Source organism: Maylandia zebra, linkage group LG8 (assembly GCF_041146795.1).
Source record: "Maylandia zebra isolate NMK-2024a linkage group LG8, Mzebra_GT3a, whole genome shotgun sequence".
Classification (NCBI taxonomy): Eukaryota; Metazoa; Chordata; class Actinopteri; order Cichliformes; family Cichlidae; genus Maylandia; species Maylandia zebra.
In genome coordinates, this window is record NC_135174.1 from 25,610,976 (window position 1) to 25,631,080 (window position 20,105).

The following is a 20,105-nucleotide window of genomic DNA, read 5'->3' on the forward strand; positions in this document are numbered from 1 at the left end:
TAGCTAGTTACTGAAATGCTATACATACACATTTGTCTTTCCAAGATGCACAAGTAATCTTTATGCCTCACAAGTGCAACCACATCAGCAAATGACCTGTGGAAGAAGGCCCCAATGGCATCTGAAATGACTTGTGTTAATGAGGCCTCACGTACTTGTTGCAAACTACTTCAGGTTTCAGTTAAATTGATCCTCACAGAAAGTTCGGATTCAGTGTATTTAGGCTGGCTTTTTGGGGCATTGGTGAACAAATCCATTTTAGACTTTGACAACTACGATGTGGGTGTTAAACAGCTGTTTGGCATTCATGCCCAATAATACCCTGCTCCCTATCCCACTTCCAACTTTCCTTTGTAAGTCACCCAAAATCAAATATACACGTTTATCTACCTGGAGTATTTGGTGTGAGTTGCAGAGTTTTGGATATATAATTTGTAGATACGCCTGTTTTCTCTTTAATTATAACATAAGTGCCCCAAAATCTATAAAACTCAGAAGTAATGTGAAGTTACTTACAAAAAAGTCAGAAACCGTGTTGCGACATGACCAGTTTCAGGTACAGACTGTTTTCTTTGCACTAAACTAAGCCTGCCATTGCAAATGAAAAGCATTACCGCTCAGCTGAAATGAATGCCGGTCATGTTCACATTCTGTCATAGGCACGAGCTTCTTGTCACATGGTAGATGCATGCTTTCCTTCAGTGCAGCGACTTGGCGACTGAAAGCTCAGTTGGACAGGGGAGTTTTTAAGAAGCACAAAGTAAATGGGCCCGTTAGAATTATTGTTCCTCAAGAGAAGGCTGACGTTTCTGCAGCTCATGTCTCTGGAAAAGAAAAAGGCAACTCACACCAACATAATCTCGGTCAGGGGTTCTCGGTGTTTCGATGACCAATTGCAGATTTAGGGAGCACAAGAAAAATGCACATTTAATCAAAGGCTTTTTAAGTGTGTGTATCTTCAGAAAACTAGTTGATTATTGAATTTTCTTTTAACATGTTCTGTTGATTGAATTCACCTGTTGCTTATCACCCTTACCTATCCATCTTGGTCAAGCCTCATTTTTCCCAAGTCTTTTCTGTTGTTTCCCTATTTTTCTGTTGGGTTCCCTATTGCTAGATCGACCTGCCTCTTTATCCACTGCTCTTTGACACTTTAATAAAGTCCTTGTTTTCCTGTCATGTCTTACTTTTGGCTTCTCAGTCCTGATAGAACTGTGGATGAATAAAATATATGCAAATATATGAAATTATAATAGTAGTGGATTCTTACTTGGGCCACAAAAATGCCACTGAGAGCCACTGGAGCACACTTAGAGAACCCCGGCTCTACTATGGGCCATGTAGATTTGACTTTGGGGTGAAGCGTCTCTTTAATAAAACATCCCCCACTGCACTCCTGACCTTTAACTGCCACAGCTGCTGGCAACACTCACATCAATAGTTTGGAAAAACGGAATCTGATCCCATAGGTAAACGCACACTCACACACAAAACTATAGTCATTCATGTGAAGCGTGAGAACACGAGGGGTATGCATCCATCTCTTTGCAAACAACACGAGGCACAGGGCTTACGATTAATGTCACAGGGCACTTCTGAATATGGATCTGCATGCACATGTGAGAGGGTGCACACATAAAAAAAATGTAACAAGCATTACACATTACTTTGCTCTTTTTTTTCTTTTTACTTTTATCCACTTGCATGACAATGGGATGGAGCGGTTAAATTGACTTTTTACAATGAATCTTCGAGTGTTGTATGTTTTTGTATTTACATCCTTGGTTATGGCCAAAATAAGCTGTAAATGAAAAAAACAAAACAAAACAAAACACAAAACATAGAAAAATACATAACATAGTATTGCACCTTGCAGATGGGCAATATATATATTCTCAGTTTTGTTGGTTGTTTTGTAACATCTATGTGACACCACTATCCTCTCTGCTGGTGTGTGGAAGTTAGGTTGTGGGTGCCGGGGTCAGGTCCAGCCCCCTCCTGTCAGCTACATTCAATTCCATAAAACACTCAGCTATTACAGAAGTCAATCCCTCAGTCTCTGGGCCATTCACATTTTAGGTTTACCGTCTAAAGACTGTGCCTTTAAGGTGGAGAAGTGCTCACGTTGGCAGCGCTCAGAGCTGATGTCTCGACATTTTCTTGAGTTTAAGTTGCACCTCCTGTCATTCGAGAACCAAATCAATAAGGTAGAGGGCACCAAAGCTTGAGGGAAGAGTCCTTTTGTAACTTACACTGATGCGTACACAAGCACATATTATCTCGACATGTACACTTTTTTAAAATCTATATATGCATCTCTGAACTTTCACATGTGCCTGCAAAATATGACTCCTCCCAAGTTCCTTTGAGTCTTGTGTTGTGTGAGGTATGACAAGATTGTGTTTCAGTTTTTTTTGTTTTTTTTTTTGTATTTTCAGTTTTTGTTGCATTATTTTTTTTCTATTTGTTTTTTTTTCTTTCCTCCAAAGATGTATTTCATTAAAAAAAAAAGGAACAAAATATATATAAAAAAAAGAAATTCCTGGGTTTTTTTTGTTGGTTGTAAATTTCCTCCTGATAAAAGGGGACGGACAACTGGACAGACACGGGGACAGGGACAAACAGATCAGTTGGCTTACAAACACAAACTATAGACGTGAAAAAGAAGTGAAATATGTTACACTGCACACATGGTCAAAAAGTGACAACAGCTGTTTTGTTTTTCTTTTACACAGAGCAGTTGAAGGGTCAAAAAAAACAAACAAACAGAAATATAAGAAAACAATGATAAAATGAAAAAAAAAAATCTCCAATAATTTTGTTCCGGAGTCTTTTTTTTTTTTTAAAGTCATCTTTTTTTTTTCATATTGTTTGACGGATGTAAAATCCTTTTCATATATCTTTTGTTTTCTTAATCTACATCAGACTCAGAAGGTAAAAAGCAGCATTATAACCCCTACTGTCACACGCACATACCCAGTCAGCTCACAAAAACAAAGGCCGTCGATTTCTTTATCGGTTCTTTTACAAAGATGTGTTGGAATCCCAAACCTGCATCTCAGGAATGCGGGATCTGTCTTCCTGATCCTCACAATCTGAACGTTGGAGGTAATCCTTACAGTGGGAGCTGAGGGAGGACATTTGGGGTCGTCAGCTGGCACGGGAGCGGGGGTTTGCGTGGGGCTGCGTGGGAGCCGAAGGGGACATCTGCCCTTCCTCCCTGTGTTTGACGACATTGTCTCTGCAACCAGCCACATCACCCCCTCTCGCCCATGTCAATGATGGCAGTGAGAGTTGGGGCCCTCAGCTTTTTTTGTTTGTTTGTTTCTTTGTTTCCTGTCCTTTCTTCTTCTCTTGCATCCACGCATTCTCACACTCCAGTCTCTCGTCCCTGCTGCTTTGTCGGTCACATTCAATTGGTGGCGCCACTCTAAAAGGGCAGTTATGGCCAGCCTTGTTTCACAAGGCCTGGATCCTGTTTGGTGTGAATGAATCTGGACAAAACTGGGTATGAACTGCTCAGCGGTGACAGCTAGGATGCTTTGGGTAAAGGAGAGGATTTTCAGTGTTCAGAAGAGGGCTTAAAGTGAACTTTGAGTGGGCTCTAGTATGGGACAGTGAGTACTACACGGATAAAGAGAAAGCCCTCCTATGGAGGGATCTCTGCCCACTGCTTTTGGGCTGTTTTGGCTCTACTGGTGTAATGCTGACAACAGGACAGGTTTAGGGCCAAGCCCACTGCAAGTGCAAAGGCCCAGTTAAACAGAGCAGTTCAGGATACCCATTTGTGGTCAATTTTAATTGGGGAAACTAACCCGAAAAGGAGAGTTTATGGGGTGTTGCATTAGTGCAAAAACTCCCACCAGCCTGGCTGAGTGGGGTCTGTTATCATATTGATGGCAGGAGGGGGGGTTAGACTTGAGCTAGGCTCCAGAAAGGGCAGTGTCACGGACTGGACAAGAGGAGGGTAGAAAAGAAAAGAGTGGGGATGGATCTCTAGAGGTGGTGATGCACTTTAGGAAGAGTCAAACCAGACTCCACCGCTGTGCCCAAAGATGGCGTTCCAGTTCCTCTCCCCTCCCAACTGCACTCAAGCTCTGAGGAGGTGTGGATAACCCATCCTGTGCATGTGCCCAGTATAAACTACTGCTTGGTATCGGATAGAAAATAAACTAGATTTCTTTCAACCCAGTGAGATTTGGCTTGGCCCCAGAATTGGATTGAACAGAGTGAGCTTTTGAAATCAAATCAAACACTCTTGTATGGTCATTTGGAGGGTAAACTTGTCATATCTGCCATGGATGTTTGAGCTGAGATATTACTGCTATAGTAGTGAGCGTTGGGGAGCTAGAAGTGCGATTGAGTTGCTTGTGAGGAGGCTTCACTCCATCATTTTTTATGTCAAACACACTGCCCATGCATGACAGAAAGCTGAAATTTTCCATGAAAATATTTACCAAGCTCCAGTGGCAGCTATCGTAAGTGTAGCGTGGTACGTCATCACCACATGCTGATTTGACGGGCGTGGCCACCTTGACTTTTCAGTTACTCCGTGTAATCGTTCCTCTTGCTGCTTTTTGCTTTAATGGGCTGCACATCCCACGCTGTCCTTCGTTGCTTCTGCGAGCCGGTTTCTGTCTTTAGAGAAACTGGTAAATCCAAATTTGAAAAGATGACACTTGGTCCCACTTGATAAAAAAAAAGAAAAAGAAAAAGAAGAAGAGATAACCCGAATGTTATGGGTACCACTCCCTGGAAGGGGGTAAAACCTTCCAGGGGGATGGTTGGCCCTCCTGTCTTCAGTGGTATTTCATTTGAACCAAGTGACAGCGCTGTGTGTATGTGTGTATTCTGTGAGTGTTTTAGTCTTTCCATGACTACGAGTGTGCACCTATGCAAAAAGCTATGCACATCTGTGTATCATTCTACACATACTCCAACTCGAATGGTGTATGTCTGTGTGTAGGCTGTGGGCAGCTGCCCTGTGTCCACAGAGGTGAGGTAGTGCCTGACACCACAGGGGCAGTAATGCTGCCCCAGCCTAGGGGTGTGTCCACTTTGAGGTAAATGGTAGCCTTCTTGGCATTTGCCTGCTCTCAGTGACCTCCCATGGTAAAAAAATAAAATAAAAAAAAAAAGAATAAAATAACCAAGAAACAAGAAAAAAAACAAAACAAAACAGAAGGCAAATGTGTATGGAAGCCTGGAGGGGCCACACTGAGTTGAGCCCACGATAAGAGGACTCTGTACAAACCCTGCAGGTTAGGGCTGTATATCAACACTGCCGTGCAGTGCATTCAGTAAAATGAGGCATTCACGTTACTCTGAGGTGATGTGTGTTTTCGTGTGTGTGTGAGAGAGTTAAAAAGACAAAAAGAGAGTCAGTGTGTATGTGATGAGGCCTGCCGTCTTGCTGGTGTTTGCTGCTATTCAGAGCCTCCTCGGAGGTTGGGTGTGGGAGATTTACTTCTGAACTCTGGCTACAGTCCAGCTTTTACGTTGTAATTCCTCTCTCTGTCCCTGCGCCTTCCTTTTCTCCCACCTCCCCTCTAAGCATCTCCCTTTCTCCTTCCCCTTCTTTTTCTCTTCCTTCCCTTCCTTCAATGCTGTAACTCTTCAGACAGAGAAGGGCTTACTTGTCATTCATAAGATGGTAGGCTGCTGGCACAAGCAGCATAGGCAATGACAAGGCAAGTCTGCTCGTGTGTGTGCGTATGTGTGTGTTGTATGTCACAGGAACCGGTCCAATGACAAAAATGAAAGTAGATATGAAGCCATGGTCTGTATGTTTTTCAAAGGTAGAGAACACAATTTCATAAAACTGGAGTAGCCTTATATAAATATAGCACCGGTTTCACAGGGATATGAGAAGAACAAGCTCCAAAAACAGCTGTCATGGCTCAGATTGAGTTGAGTAATTGATAAGTGGTGTGGCTGCTCTGCTTTACTGCCGCCGTTATACACCACGGAAACGTTTACGTCTGCTGAAATTTTTATGTGCAGTGTCTGCTAAATTCGTGCGCCTGCATGACTGTGAGCAACAAGATGACACTACTGTCCATACTTTCTGAATCAATGCCTTAACACTTATTCAGAAATAATACTGAGAGGTGCTGGCCAGCTTTGACGCCGGAAACATGGGCTTCAAGACAAGTGTAAATCTGTGACCGCTACAATAAAACCAAGGAGGGGGAACTGACCCTCCAAAGAGTGCTGCCCTGAAGAACTGAGGTGGAACAGGCTGTGAGTGTGTGTGTGTGTGTCTGTGTGTGTTTGTGTCTTGGCAAATGGCTACAACTCTTACTAGATAAGACATCATGCTCAGACAGAAGGGCCCCCAAACAGATTTTAAAACAGGGGTTGGTATAAGGAGGAGAAAGAGGTGGAGAAGAGGGTGTTCACAAAACAAAATCCTCTGTTTGCTTCACTCTCCTGTTGCTGGTGTGTCGTTTCTGATATTGTTGTTTCCAGTTTTAAAACCACATACTGTGAATGTGATGTCAGAGAAATGCAGATTCCTGCAGAGAGGATTCTCCCTCCATTCTTCCCCCACAAGCACGATGGACTAACCCATCTTCTGTTTCGCTCCAACTTTCTCTTCCCTTTGCGTGCCGGCAAGTGTGCCTCACACCTCCTGGTCCTCGAAGACCTCTAAGAAGAGCGGGGGGAAGAGTTCGTTGGGACATTCCACCTTCATGTGAAGGAAGCGACTGGCGTGGCACGCCCCGATCATCCGCAGGTCCGTCACCTTCATCAGAAGCTTCGGCCAGAAGTGGGGAATGTTGTGCTTGCGGTAGTTGATGTAGTGCTCGAACGCCAGCAGGTACGTCTCCTGGCACTTCTCGATCTTTTCCGTACAGGTCAGGCCTGAGCGATCTGCACAAAGCAAAGAAGGCGAGCGGGAAGAGGGAGCACAGATGGCGGTGGGGAGGGGGTTGGAGAAAAAATATGGGAAAAGGATAGAAGAAGGAGAAGGGAAAAGAGAACATATGGACAATGAGTACTACATAGTTGAAGATGTAAGAACTATAAATGTTAGCAATACTAAATAAGATGAGACCTGTTATCAAGCATCATGTCCAAGGTTCTTACTGCAAATAGCATTATATTATCATGGTGCCATCTGGGTGATTACAACCCAGAAAAAAATCCTAATTTTCCAGTTTATTAAACTACAATAAATAAACCAAGACTAGAGACATGCAAAGACTTATTCATCACATTTAAATTGAGCTCCCAACACTGAATATGCATGTGGACATTTATCTTCAGACTATAATTAGATTTTGATTCAAAATAGGCTACATTGTATAATATGTAGAGTATCGAGTAATGATGTCTTTGTATTGCAACTGCAAGGCCAAAGGACACTAAAAATTTGCATTTAAATTGCATTAAATTCAAACTGATATATCACTAATAACATGTGCAACAAGTCCAGAGACTGCCATGTAGCTTTAAATATGTGGAATAAAGGTTTTAGCATTAACCTGAGCTCATGAGAAGCACGGCTTGCAAGAGCGCCACTTCCGTGTCGTCAAGGTTGAACTGTGCCAGGCTCTTGCCCAAATCAAAGATGGCGTCCGACACCACGCCCAGCCCGCCGTTCTTCAGTTGCTCCCGCTTCACAGCCATCTCCCCACTGAGCGTCAGCGTCTCGCTCTCCGGGTCGTAGCGCATGGCTGCGCGCAAGGACATGATCTCCATGCAGCAGCCCTTCAACAGGATGATCTGGTCTTCACAAGGCAGCTGGTGAATGAAAAACACGTTCGTTTTCATTTCCGAGCAAACATATTGTCATATTCTCAAAAACAAAGCAAGTACGTAAGAAAAGTTTATCTATGAAGCGCTTTTCACAGACAAGCGGTCACACGAAAGGCTAAAAATAAACGTGAACATTAAGTGCAAAAAAACCAAAAACAAAACGATTTAACAGGTTTTTTAAATAAATAAATAATCATTCAATAAAAGATACCACTATACTTTACATGCTGTTTATGCTGAGTCACTATAATGTCATCTGAAAGTTGATGTCCTTGTATGTTTTTACCAAATTTATTAACCCATTTTTACTGTATTTTATTTAGTTTACTGTATTTCAGAGAGCTGTGTTCCTTTTTAAACCATTTTGCTGTATAATATCCATCCATCTGCTCATTATCTGGATCTAAAGGCTGGGGCAGCAGTCTGAGCAGAGATGCCCAGACCTCCTTTTCACCAGCTCTTCTTCCAGAAACACCAGAAGCCATCTGAGAGGTATATTCTCTGCAGTGAGCCCTGGTTTGCCCGGGGCCAACATTCTAGCTGAACATGCCAAAAACACCTCAACAAGGAGGTGTTCAGGAGGCGTCCTAATCAGGTGCTCCAACCACTTCACCTAGCTCCTTTCAATGTGGAGGAATAGTGGCTCTAATCTGAGTCCATCCCAAATTACTGAGCTCCTCAGCCAATCTGGATCGCAGACACCCTTCAGTGGAAACTCAATTAAGCTGCTTGTATCATCTCATTTTATGGCCGATATCAACGGGTCGTAGTAATAAATAACTACAAAAATGAAGCAAGCTAACAAAAAAATGTCTTCTGCAGCATTATTTCAAACACTGGCATCTGTATACATCCATGGTTTCACAGCCGGTACTGCCCTGTAAACCTGCCATCCACAAACTGAATCTTTGACACCAATTTTTTATTTAATTCAGTAAGTTTCATAGAAAAATGAGAAATATCTGCCCTTCAGTTGATTGCCTTAGTGCTCACACATTAGATATGACTCAGCTGCGTTGCTACCTTCCCACATCTTCGCCATTATCCAAGTGTCAATAAAGCAGTACAGCAAATAATGGCAGAGAGAATTTAGGTAAAGAGGATACTAAATAATAAATGAGAGCAAGGAAGGCAGAGAGACGTGCTAAAGAGGAAGGGATGGGAGGAGGAGAAATATGAAGATGGGCTGAAAATAGGCGTACCTCCCCCCCCACTGATGAACACAGATTATGACTAATACACCCTGATTTACATGGATATTAGAAACTCTGGGTTAAAACCTGTTCAATTAAATCTGCAGCCTCTGATGTGCTGAATTAATCGTACCTTGATGTAAGCTGGTTTCTTTCCTCGTTGCTCTTGACTGCAGAGCAGATTAATTGACATTCACTGGCTTGATTTGTCTTGTAAATTTCTAACTAGGGGGCAGGCTTAAAAGTAAATGCCTAATAATGCAGTTAGTACTGCATCAATTTGTCAAAAAGCAACAGATTAATTTTTACTGGCTAAATGAATGCTGGCTTTGTTTCTGTGGATTCTTATTAGTAATTTATTGCAGAGCCACGAACAGATCGCTTGTAAGCCAAACAAGTTCCCTCCCTCTGCCTCTTTAATCAGATTAAAATGGCTTCTTTTATAATAAAATATGTTACAATGTGAGAAGAAGATAGGAAATTAAACATTGCTGATCATGTGCTTGTGTCTGGAATATTCAAACTTTAAATTTGTTATAGCTAAACTAAGAGGAGTTTATCTATGCTCAGACACTGACTTGATTAGTAGTATCCATCATGATAGCGATTCTTGTATAATAATTATACAATGCATTAAAATATGCTGATTAAAAAATAAAAAAGTGACATTTTCATAAACTCTAATAGATCACAGTAAAGACTTTTTCCTCTTCTGTAATTCATCACGCAGCAGACTCACAGTCATACTGCTCTGTCACTACAGCTGTCCCGCTAGACAACAGTTCTGATACACCCTGATAATTATCCAATCACCCGAGGTCTCATTACAAGCAGCGCAGAAGGGAAACATGATTACGTGCTGCTAAGTGAGGCAGGCCAAACAGGAGCAGGAATGCTTCACTAATTGTCAGAAACAAAGGCCGGTTTATTTTGCAAACACTGCGATTGCTTGAGGAAATATGTAAATGATCAGCACTTTCCTTGTGTGCTGGACTTTTCTGGTAAACTGAAGCAATCTTGGTTTAGCTGTGGTAAATGAACAGTTTTGCCAATTTTTGTGTTAATTCTGGCCTCCGCTGTGCTCTTCAGGTCAAATTAACCGCCACTCACCTCAGAGAACATGGGCAGTTTTTTGGCAAAGTCAACGACACGGGTGATAGCGGGAGTGATGATCTTGGTGAACTCGCTGAAGGCCTCCAGGTCCACCTTGTCTCCGTCTGATGTTGGAGCGACTGGAGACTGGCCGATTTTCTCTGGCTAAATGGGGAAATAAATGTGGGCGGTTGATTAGTGCACAGAGGAAAAGTTAAATTAGATATTAGTAAAGCAGAAAAGAATAAAAACTGTTTCATCCATATATGATGAACCTAGTTTACAGCTCTGCAAAGTGAAGCCCAGGCTTCTAATGCCCAAGCAACTGCAAACCAGCCCTGAGGGTCCCTCGATCTTTGACCTTAGTAAACACTTTCATGAATATTTTTGGGTTCAGTTGCTGGTTTAACACCTATGTGCAACAAAATGCTGATTTTGTAAATTATGAGTCAGAAACAAGGATAAAGTAGGGCTTACTAAACAATGCACAATGTCACGATTGCTACCTACATCTTTTAAATGCAGTCAAAAGACTGAACTGACTGAACTGTGGGCCAGTTGCATTGTTTCAAATGCTTATAGTCAACAATTCCATAAAAACATCAAAAACAACCACGCTCAGTGTTGTCCAAAGCCTATAATATCCTAAGTATCCAGTGGACAGTAGTTCAGTGCTTCTGTACCAATCGTGGAAACCAGTATGACTTAAGACAGGGGTGTCCAACTCCAGGCCCCAAGGCCCAGCGTCCGGCAGGTTTTAGATCTCACCCTGGGTCAGAACATCTGAATCAAATGATTAGTTCATTACCAGGCCTTTGGAGAACTTCAAGACATCTTGAGGAGGTAATTTAGCCATTTGAATCAGCTGTGATGGATCAAGGATGCATCTGAAACCTGCAGGACACCGGCCCTTGAGGCCTGGAGTTGGACACCCCTGACTTAAGAGGACACTGAGGAGGCCTGTGCAGGAGAGACTTTGGAACACACCCCTCATGTCTCTTTGACATTAAAGTGATGTCATTCATCAGCTTGATAGTTTAAAGCATGATCCTACACAAAATTACAAAATAAATGGAATGGAAATGTGCTGAGGATATCATGCGCTCGCAGTCAGATGTCCTAATCTGTGATCCACTTCTTGACTTAGAGAAAGCATCCCTCCTGTTTGTCTCTGCAGTCTAAGACAGACATTTTTGCACTTTTATATCTGTGGCTACATTTGTCTATGTGTACTACGCATAGCCTTTTTTTTTTAATAGCAAAGTGATTCGAGCCAACTCCCAGTCACAGCTGCTTGCCTTTCCAGTTCGTACGGTGTGTTGTTGTAGTTGAGCACCTCAGACAAAGTAGTAAATATTATGGCCTTTTTATGGGATTTCTTTAAGGTGTTTCAGAACACAACATTTTTCTAAATGGTTTGTTTTCCACAAAGTGCTGCAAATCAACGAACAGTTTTTCAGAGGACAGTGGAGTGTCCTTGGAGAAAGGACGGCAACATGTAATCAAACCGATAACACTTACTTAAAGGGAGACCGCCGATCACTAATATATATGTTTACAGAGTTGTTTGAATTGATGTTATGACTATGAAAAATATTGTTTCCCGCTCCAGTAAATAAAGCATGTGTCAGGGACAGAGTCATTTATTCAGACTTTGCTCCGGCTATAAATGGGATGAGATAAAAGTAGAGGAATAATCACCTCGAACAAAGAGTCATCCATCATGATGCAGAGGAAGAAGGATTGCGTAAGTCAGTGCAAACACAGCCAGTCCTCTGCTGTGAGGCTGAAAGCCGGGCAATTATGGAAAATTTCAAGTAGTTGTTATAATAACTTTGATGGACTGCAACTCTTGTCGTGCAAGAGCCAAAACAAAACATTGCTTTTGTTGGTGGAGGTCAGCGGCCATTTTTCATGTCAGTATTGGGAAAACAGCTGTCGGGAGAGAGACGGGCAGATCTCTCGGGTTTAGCTCTGTGTCACGATTCACAACTGACACAGATGACAATGTAATATAGTCTTTAGCTCAATCCATCCAGGATTAGTATTACCGGGGGACTTAATGTGATTTGGAAATGATCCCATCATGTCACTGTTCTGTGTGATGAATTTGTATGGCATAAGCAAAGTTTGTATTTCACTCAAATTTTCTACCATCATCCGCAGACTTGATTACAAATATTCATTAGGAAAAATGTCGCTCAGCTCACGCTGCCATTGATCCCATCCATCTGATCATCCTTTGGGATTTTGCTTCTGATGGATTTCAGCCTGCATTTTCTGTAAACTGTTCATCATGCTGTGTGGCAACATGAGTCATGAAATCGCACACAAATGCTGCTCCAAGCTTTGCTGACGCAAACTCCTCTACTCAAATTCTCAAGCAGAAAAAGAGGCAGCAGAAAAACAAAAAACTTGGAAAGAAAAGAGCTCAAATCGCAGACGCTGACTCTCACAGGTCCTCTGGCAAAATATGTTATGTAATTCCCAGTGAAGTTTGCACAGGCACAAAAATACAATCGTTGCTGATTATTACACTTCACTAGTTAATACAAGTATAGGTAAAAAGGTGAGTGCACAGACAGTGTAAAAAGAAGATGCTCTTTTCGATAGCCACTTGGAGGAGACCCAGGAGGCCGAAGACTTTGGGAAAACGTCCCTCAGCTCCTTTTCTCAATGATCTTATGTGCTTTGTCACTTGCTAACATCAGCTGATGTCCCTCACTCTTAATGGGGACAAAAGAGAAGCACTTAAAGAAAGCAAGCAGGCTTTAGATCTGCTAAAATTACAAATCTACTGTGCAATATTTGCAGCCTGTGCAGAAACCACCCCACATGATGGCAGCAGCAACAGACAGAGTTGGGGATGGTCTTCTCTTCTTTGAACCAATGCATCTGTAAAGGCAACACTCCACAGATCCCATCGTCACTACCCGACTTCATGGGTACAATTTTATTTACACAAGAACACTTTTAAACTCTTTAATTACTCATTCGGACTTACCGACCTTTTAAATTAAACATGACAAAGTAGACTTGATAGTTTGCCAAGTGCGTATTATGGAGGGGTGGCATCCAGTATCTTTAAATTAAAAGCGATTCAGTAAAGCTTGCCTAATCAACAAAATGCAAATGCAGCCTTCAGTTCTTTGAATAAAGTTCATGCAGCATTGTTCTGCTCTGGCAGTGATACAGTTCACAATTTTTAAGAATTCGCTCAACAGCATTTGTTTCGTGTATCTAGTTTGCAGGACTATTTTCCAAGTTTTAACCCAGCTATATGTGTGAGTAGTGTATTTGATTCATTCCTCAACTGTGTGTTAACACAATGCTACAGTCTTCCCAGTGGCTGTTCATCCCAAGGTCAGATGCGTGGTGTGCAATGCTCAAAGAAATTGCAAAAAAAAAAAACCCAAAACAATCTGAAAATAAACAACAAATAAACACCAACATGGATGCTAAATGCTAAAGCTGATGACAGGACAATTAAAAAAAAGCCTCCTCTCTGTAAAAAGGATAGAGCTGCAAGTCTGCAGAGCTGCATGTGAATAAAACACAAGAGTTCTATGAGACCAAAACGCTGATGTCTGGTCATTACGCACAGCGCCAGAATTGGTGAAAACCAAATACAGCATACCAGCACAAACCCCTCAAACCAACTGTCAGGGTGGTGGAGGAGGCCTGTTTTGCAACCACAAGACTTTCAGTAACTGAGTCGACCGCAGATTACTCTTGTATACCAAAAAGAGGTATACAAGAGTGAAGGCAGGTAGAGTTTGACCCAAACTAAGTCATGCTATATGACAATGATCACAAGCGCAGCAGCAAATCCAAAACAGAATGACTGAAAAAGGAAAGACTCACGTGTTTAAACCGACTGTAATGCTGCAACAGAGCTCTGCATAAACAAATGCCTGCAAACCTCAATGAACTAAAGCAACATTGTAAAGAAGATTGGGCCAAAATTCCTCCACATGGATATGAGACTGAAAAAGTCACACAGAAAATGCTAACTTCAAGTTATCGGGATGTTCTAAAACTTTCACAGCCCTGCATAGAGGCCTGTGAAAACGTTCTTTTTCACATGACTGCAGCTGGTGAATTGGTATTGCCATAGAGCCGTTCATGCACAATGAATGTACGGGTATTAATTAGTATTTGTAAATAGTTTCCTCTTCTCTGGCCTATGCAATGCTCATATGTGCTTTCTAATGGACTCGTGTGATTTTCTTGCAACTGTTATTGTTTATTTACTGCATAGCCATCTGGGTGACACTGAGGAAAAGCACTCAGCTGTACCCGCAGAGATGGCAAGGGATTATGTGTTTGTTTGCTGCTGTACAGACTAGTTAGTCAGGGAGCCGAAGCAGGCTTTTTAATAAGTGTTAAGCTCTCCTTGAACTGCACATTGAAAAGGAAAAGGCCCAGAATGTGTCCCAAAGGAAGCCAAAAGATATTTAGACTTGAAGATGAGCAGCATTACATTCAGGGGATTTGCTCATTAAGAGGAGAAAACAGTAAAAACTTTTTGCTGCAGTGTCATCCTGACCTTTTATTTTATCAGATGCAATAGGTCTGCAAAAAGTTTGCTGCTGCAGAGCTGGAGAAGATAAATTGGGTTCACTGTTGTGAAACAGTGAACATGTGTGTGGTTAAAATGCATTACTAATGAATAAATTATCACCAATCACAGAAATGTGACGGAACATTGATAGTGAAACTGCCACAACATGCTGAATTGTTATCAGTGCCAATCACTCAGAAGCGACTTTGCAAGGTGCAAGAATTTTAGATATACAAGGTCACATATCATTTGCATATCAGTGCTTTAAATACACAGTAGAGCAAAATGAACTGCATGGCATGATCGTAAGAGCACCTCATGAATACAGGTTAAAAAACTGCTGTTTTTAACTCTGGATATCTCTGTTCAACCAAAACCATATGCCCACCATGCATGAATCACATATGTCTGTTTCTCATTGCCTGGTTGCAGCACAACTAAGTAGCTAGAGAGAGCTTTTCAAGGCCTTTTAATGTTTTTGAGAGCAACAGCTTAAAGGTCAGAAGTTCAGGACCAATCGGGGGAAAAAAGGAGGTTTGTGTGAGATGAAGTGCCGCCGTGACGATTTATGCTTCACTTCTCCCGCCTAACAAACTGAATAGAAAACTTGGAACAAGTAGTGCATTTTGACCATTAGTAGCCGGGAAGTAGAAGGAAGATGGATAGCTCGCCATCCCGCCTGTTAGTAAATATGAGTGAATAATTTTGCATTCATGCTTCACAAATTTGTATGATCCCGTGTATTGTAGTTCTATCTTTGAGAACTATCTGAATATTGAGGGAAAAGCCTTTTGAATACACATGGAATCAATCTTATCCTACTGCATTGGAAAGCTGCAGACCACCAGTGTGCTGACATTCCTTTCTTTGAGACGGGGTTGTTGACGTCGACGAGACGTTACACCTCGTCTGCAGCTTGTTTGATGGATACATGAATATGTAGGTGTGCACAAACAAAACTATCTCATGCATTTTCTGCAGACTGCGTTGAACTGTGAACGAACAAGATTTGCTATTACTTTTAATAGAAACGCTATCAGACAATTAGGAATGCTATGACCTTTGGACCGATGTAGAGACCCACACAGGCACAGCTGCCGCACACAGCTGAACCGAATCTTCTCTCATCAACGCCGTTTCCAGATGCCAGACCAAAGCGTGTGAGAGAGAACACTGTGTTACAAGTCAGAGCAGTGTGTTCCCCTCCATAAATGATTCAATGGGCTAGATATGTTAGTTGGTCTTAGCAACAATAAAAAATCTGAAACATCAGGCCCCGCATTATCTCTGAAACGGTTTCATTCACAAGCAGTCAACACTGCCACAATGTGCTGTGGGTGATGCCACGAGACAAACAAACAAAGCACACAAAACTAAAAATGGAAACAGAGTGGCTCATGTGTCACTTCTTCTTGGTCTAAAAATTAGATTAAGTGTAATGATAGCAGATGTTTTCTTATTATCCTTTATAGTCTGTAAAGCCTCAGCCACACAGAGCTAGAGAGCAGTCAGCAACCCAATGGGAACCCCTGGTCAGTAGGGAAAAAATGTGTTTCCCTCAACTGGTTGGATTCTGTAGGCTGCTGCTGTCACTGGCTGAAATTCATTGCACTTAGGCTAAGGCACTAAAAATATACTTTGAATTTCTCTGGTTGCTAGAACCAGTGGTCACCTGTATATTTACATAGAAAGTATGTTAAATACCCAACAAGTGCTAGAAGAAGCAGACCAGAAGTCGTGCCTTACTGCTGAAACAAACACATTTAATCTGAAGGGGAATGCTCTCTGCGCTTCACACTATTAACAGTTTCACTGCCGCTACCAAAGAGTTGGCAAGTGCTTGTAAACAAGTCGCAAGCTACAAGTCACTGCGGCAGTCTGCTAGCGGCCATATTGATCGTAATAAGGTTTTCGGGGTAGCACCATACATTTCTTTGAGACCAACTTCACCTACCAACTGCTGGCAACCTCTTGCGAAGCAGTTGGAGAATACACGATTTTGCCTGGAGACTGAAGGTTGCCAGCAGGTTGCTATCCAGTGTCTAGGCCTGTGTGAATGACACCTAAGGACCACCTCTCTCAAGCACTTTGTTACTTTTTTTAAATTAAAAAAGATGCATTAGAATTAAAATTTCCACTTTAGGCTGCATTGTGTTGAGATTATTGCCTGCCATGGTCTTAAAGTTCCCATATTTGAACAAAAGGGTTCTAGGGACTTTTAACACCATACAGATGAGTGTGGTGAGTTCATGCTTAAAATGTGCATTGGCATCCACACGACAGTTTAACTTTCCCCTGTGCTTATAAAGGTTTAAGTCAGCTATAGAGAACAAAACCATTTTTAGCATCAGGCAGTTATTTCTACTTTAGAATTTGCCATTTTCACATAAGAGTCTACCGCTACTGATCGCTACAGTAGTCAGCCTCAATCGGCCACCAGAGGAAATCGAACTCTTTACATATTTTCAATTTGTTCGTGTGGGTTGCAGCTGGTTTCCACACATATATGCGAGGTACTCATGTATCCCCCCCATATTCTTTATTTGTTCTGTGCCTGTATCTGATCTGTACCTGATATATGCAGCGTAACAATGAAACTAGCGTTCCAACATACTGAATTTCTTCTCTTCTCTCAGGAAAACACTGCAGTTTAAGTGAGGAGGGTCATCCCTCAGTGCATCCGGCATCATTTGCATGCTGAAGTACAATGTATGAGAAGAAGTGTGATTGCTGCTGTTTTAAAGTAGTAGTCCTCATAGGGCAGAATGGGCTCATCCTGGTTGGCTTAGCATTTAAATTTAGATATTCAGGGTTAAGTGACTCCAGCGCCCCGTTAGTGTGTGAATGCCGTGTGAAATGGAACAGTTGATCCTTTAGAGGAACCAAGCTCAGGGTTACTGTGCTGAGCTTTAAATTCTGCTTGGTGCAAGACCCGTCCGTAACATAAAGCGCTTTAATTTTAAGTGCTGTTAAAAATATGTTTAACCCTAATTTTAACACCAACTCTGACCTTCCACCTGCTCACTGTAGCCTTCAACCAAGTCATGAGTCACGAGGAAGTGGTGACAGGACAAAGCTATGCAGCTATGTGAGTACGTTCTCATCACATCCATCCACTGCCTTCTGAAATAAGCAGGCCACAAATGCTTTGAAACCCTCTCCACCTTGGTGGGATAGAATTTTTTAAATACAGCGCCTTGATTTGTACGTGACATATCATCTCATTCTGCTGCAAAGCTGTTGACAGGCACTTAAAACTGTGTAAGTATCTCCGATAAGCCTGAGCCAAAACATAAGGTCAGAGTCTGTGTTTATGCGTGACAGGGGAGCTTGATACAGACGGGGACACCCAGACGGGGCTGTCCAGGATGAATCTGAGCACTAACACATGCAGGAGAGCAGTGTGTGAGAGACACACACAATGCCTGCCAACTTGCAGATGAGCGCTAATGACTGAGGATTTGCCTTGGCTGAGATAAGAAAGGATCTTACGGAAAGCAGATGGGCAAAACAGAAAGGAAAGCGAGGGGAGACGCCGAGGGACAGTGAGAGAGAAAACAAAGAAATGAAGACGAGCGTGAGATTAAAGTGGAAACGAAAAGTTGAGGTGAAAACTATGTGGAGAATTATGTCTGCGTTAAGAACCCAGAAGATTTGAATGAATAAAACTCACAACTCTGGAGGGAACTGAGGAATAAAGGCACAGACGACGTGAGAAAAATAGAAAAAGACCGGGGAATACACAGCGATAAAGACATGTGAGTGACTCCATGTATGTTGGAAAACACTAAAATAGAGCTACAGAATTTTATTGTGTGAAATAGATTGTGGTGGTTGTGTTTATTGGGTATTTTCAACCTATATTTAGTGCTTTAAACAGATTTAAAATGACCTTAATGTGACTTAAACTTGTTTCGGCTGTAATGGCCTTTCTATTCTTCTCCCCTCACCCTGCCCCTCCCTGAGCCTGGCTCTGTCAGAGGTTTCTTCCTGTTAAAAATGAGTTTTTCCTCCCTATTGTTGCCAAGTTCTTGCTCATAGGGAGTCGTCTGAATATTTCAGTTTCACTGTATTACTGTAGTGTCTTCACCGTATTATCTAAAGCAACTTGAGGTCACTGTTGTTGTGATTTGGGGGCTGTATACATAAAGCTGAATTGAACTGAATCCATCCAAAGGAACTTGTTAGAGTACTATAAGTGCAGTTATTATTGATGTGTCCCCTGCAACAACCCACACCGGTGAAAGAAGGAGATGACTTGAAAGAAATATTATAACATTAGTCAGGTGGGAATGCTTCTGTCAGGAGTGGTTCTCTTTTTATTTCTGCAATGGGTATTTTTTACTCCCAAAATATGAATATAAATTAAAAGTTCATATAAGCCTCAAATCTTTTGGGGTAAATGTAATTATCCCTGCCACTGTCAAACACACATATTCACACATGCACAGAGAGCTTCTCTGGTTCTGTGTATGCAGGCAGGTTAAGAAATATGGGTGTGATGGCTTCTATAAAAGCTTGGGTATCTTTGAAATCATCCCAAAATTAAGATGCATGCAATATATTTTTAATATGAACTTTTTCAAAATGAGGAAAAATCTGAAGTGGAAAGGTTGATAAATCAAAATACTAAATAAGATAATTGATTCGTCATCGATGTAAACAGGTCATGATGTTAAGGCCTAAAGACCAGTTGATGACAGCCTGTCAACCATTGGTTGCTAGGGAAAAATGACTATTCTTCAACCACCGCTCAAACCTAAAGTGACTGTGGCAATCCATTACTTTGAGACCAAAACAATCGCAAAGAGGTATGTGGCGTAGTGCTTTCTGATTTCACCCAGTGGTTGCTGGACGTTGCTGGCAGTTGCTGTGAAACTGACAGCTAAAACCCCAGTGAACAGGTCTAGAGACTGGCTGGCGAGACCCCGGCAACCTCCGAGTATTCCATAAATGGAACACTGATGAGTATTGTTTGCTGCTGCTAGGTGAAATTTGTTGCAAAGGTGTGTACAGTGCTGCACTTTGAGCCTCCTTGTGACTGCTGTGGTTGCTAGCAGACTGCCACAGTCACTCATAGTTTACATGAAAGACAATGCCTTGTCTATAAGAACTCGCCCACTAAGTGGTTATGAAAGTGTGAAAATTTGACACAAATCAGAAGTGCAGATTGTTTGCCTTCAAAAGAAAGAGAATTTTCAAAATAAAAGACCCTCTGATAATCTGCTTCGGATGTCTCTCACCTGTATTCCTGATGTAAAGAGTTCTCAGATAAGTTTTGCAAATGAAGTAATGCAAAAAAACCAAACAAAACAAAAGATTTTTTTTAAAGGAGCAATTTTATGCTGTTAAAAGGCTGCTGTACTCCTTTGTTCCTTGCCCCACAGTTTCTGTATGTGTGCAGCTACTATGGATCCTTTATATTGAAAGACAATGAATTGTACTTTTGCCACAGCGTTTATCTGTAGCTCAGCGTGCTGGATTTCAGAAAG

General features: G+C 41.8%; 1 protein-coding gene across 1 annotated transcript in view; it reads right to left on the minus strand.

Annotated features, from left to right (window-relative positions):
• Positions 1-2,377: 2,377 nt before the first annotated feature.
• thrab (thyroid hormone receptor alpha b) overlaps positions 2,378-20,105 on the minus strand; it is a 154,921-nt gene continuing 137,193 nt past the window's right edge. Inside the window, exons 9-11 of the mRNA XM_004556777.6 lie at positions 10,068-10,214; positions 7,491-7,749; positions 2,378-6,876 (exon numbers count right to left, since the gene is read on the minus strand). Coding sequence (XP_004556834.3) covers positions 6,626-6,876; positions 7,491-7,749; positions 10,068-10,214 — 657 coding nt within the window. The 3' untranslated portion in view covers positions 2,378-6,625. The remainder of the gene's footprint in view (positions 6,877-7,490; positions 7,750-10,067; positions 10,215-20,105) is intronic.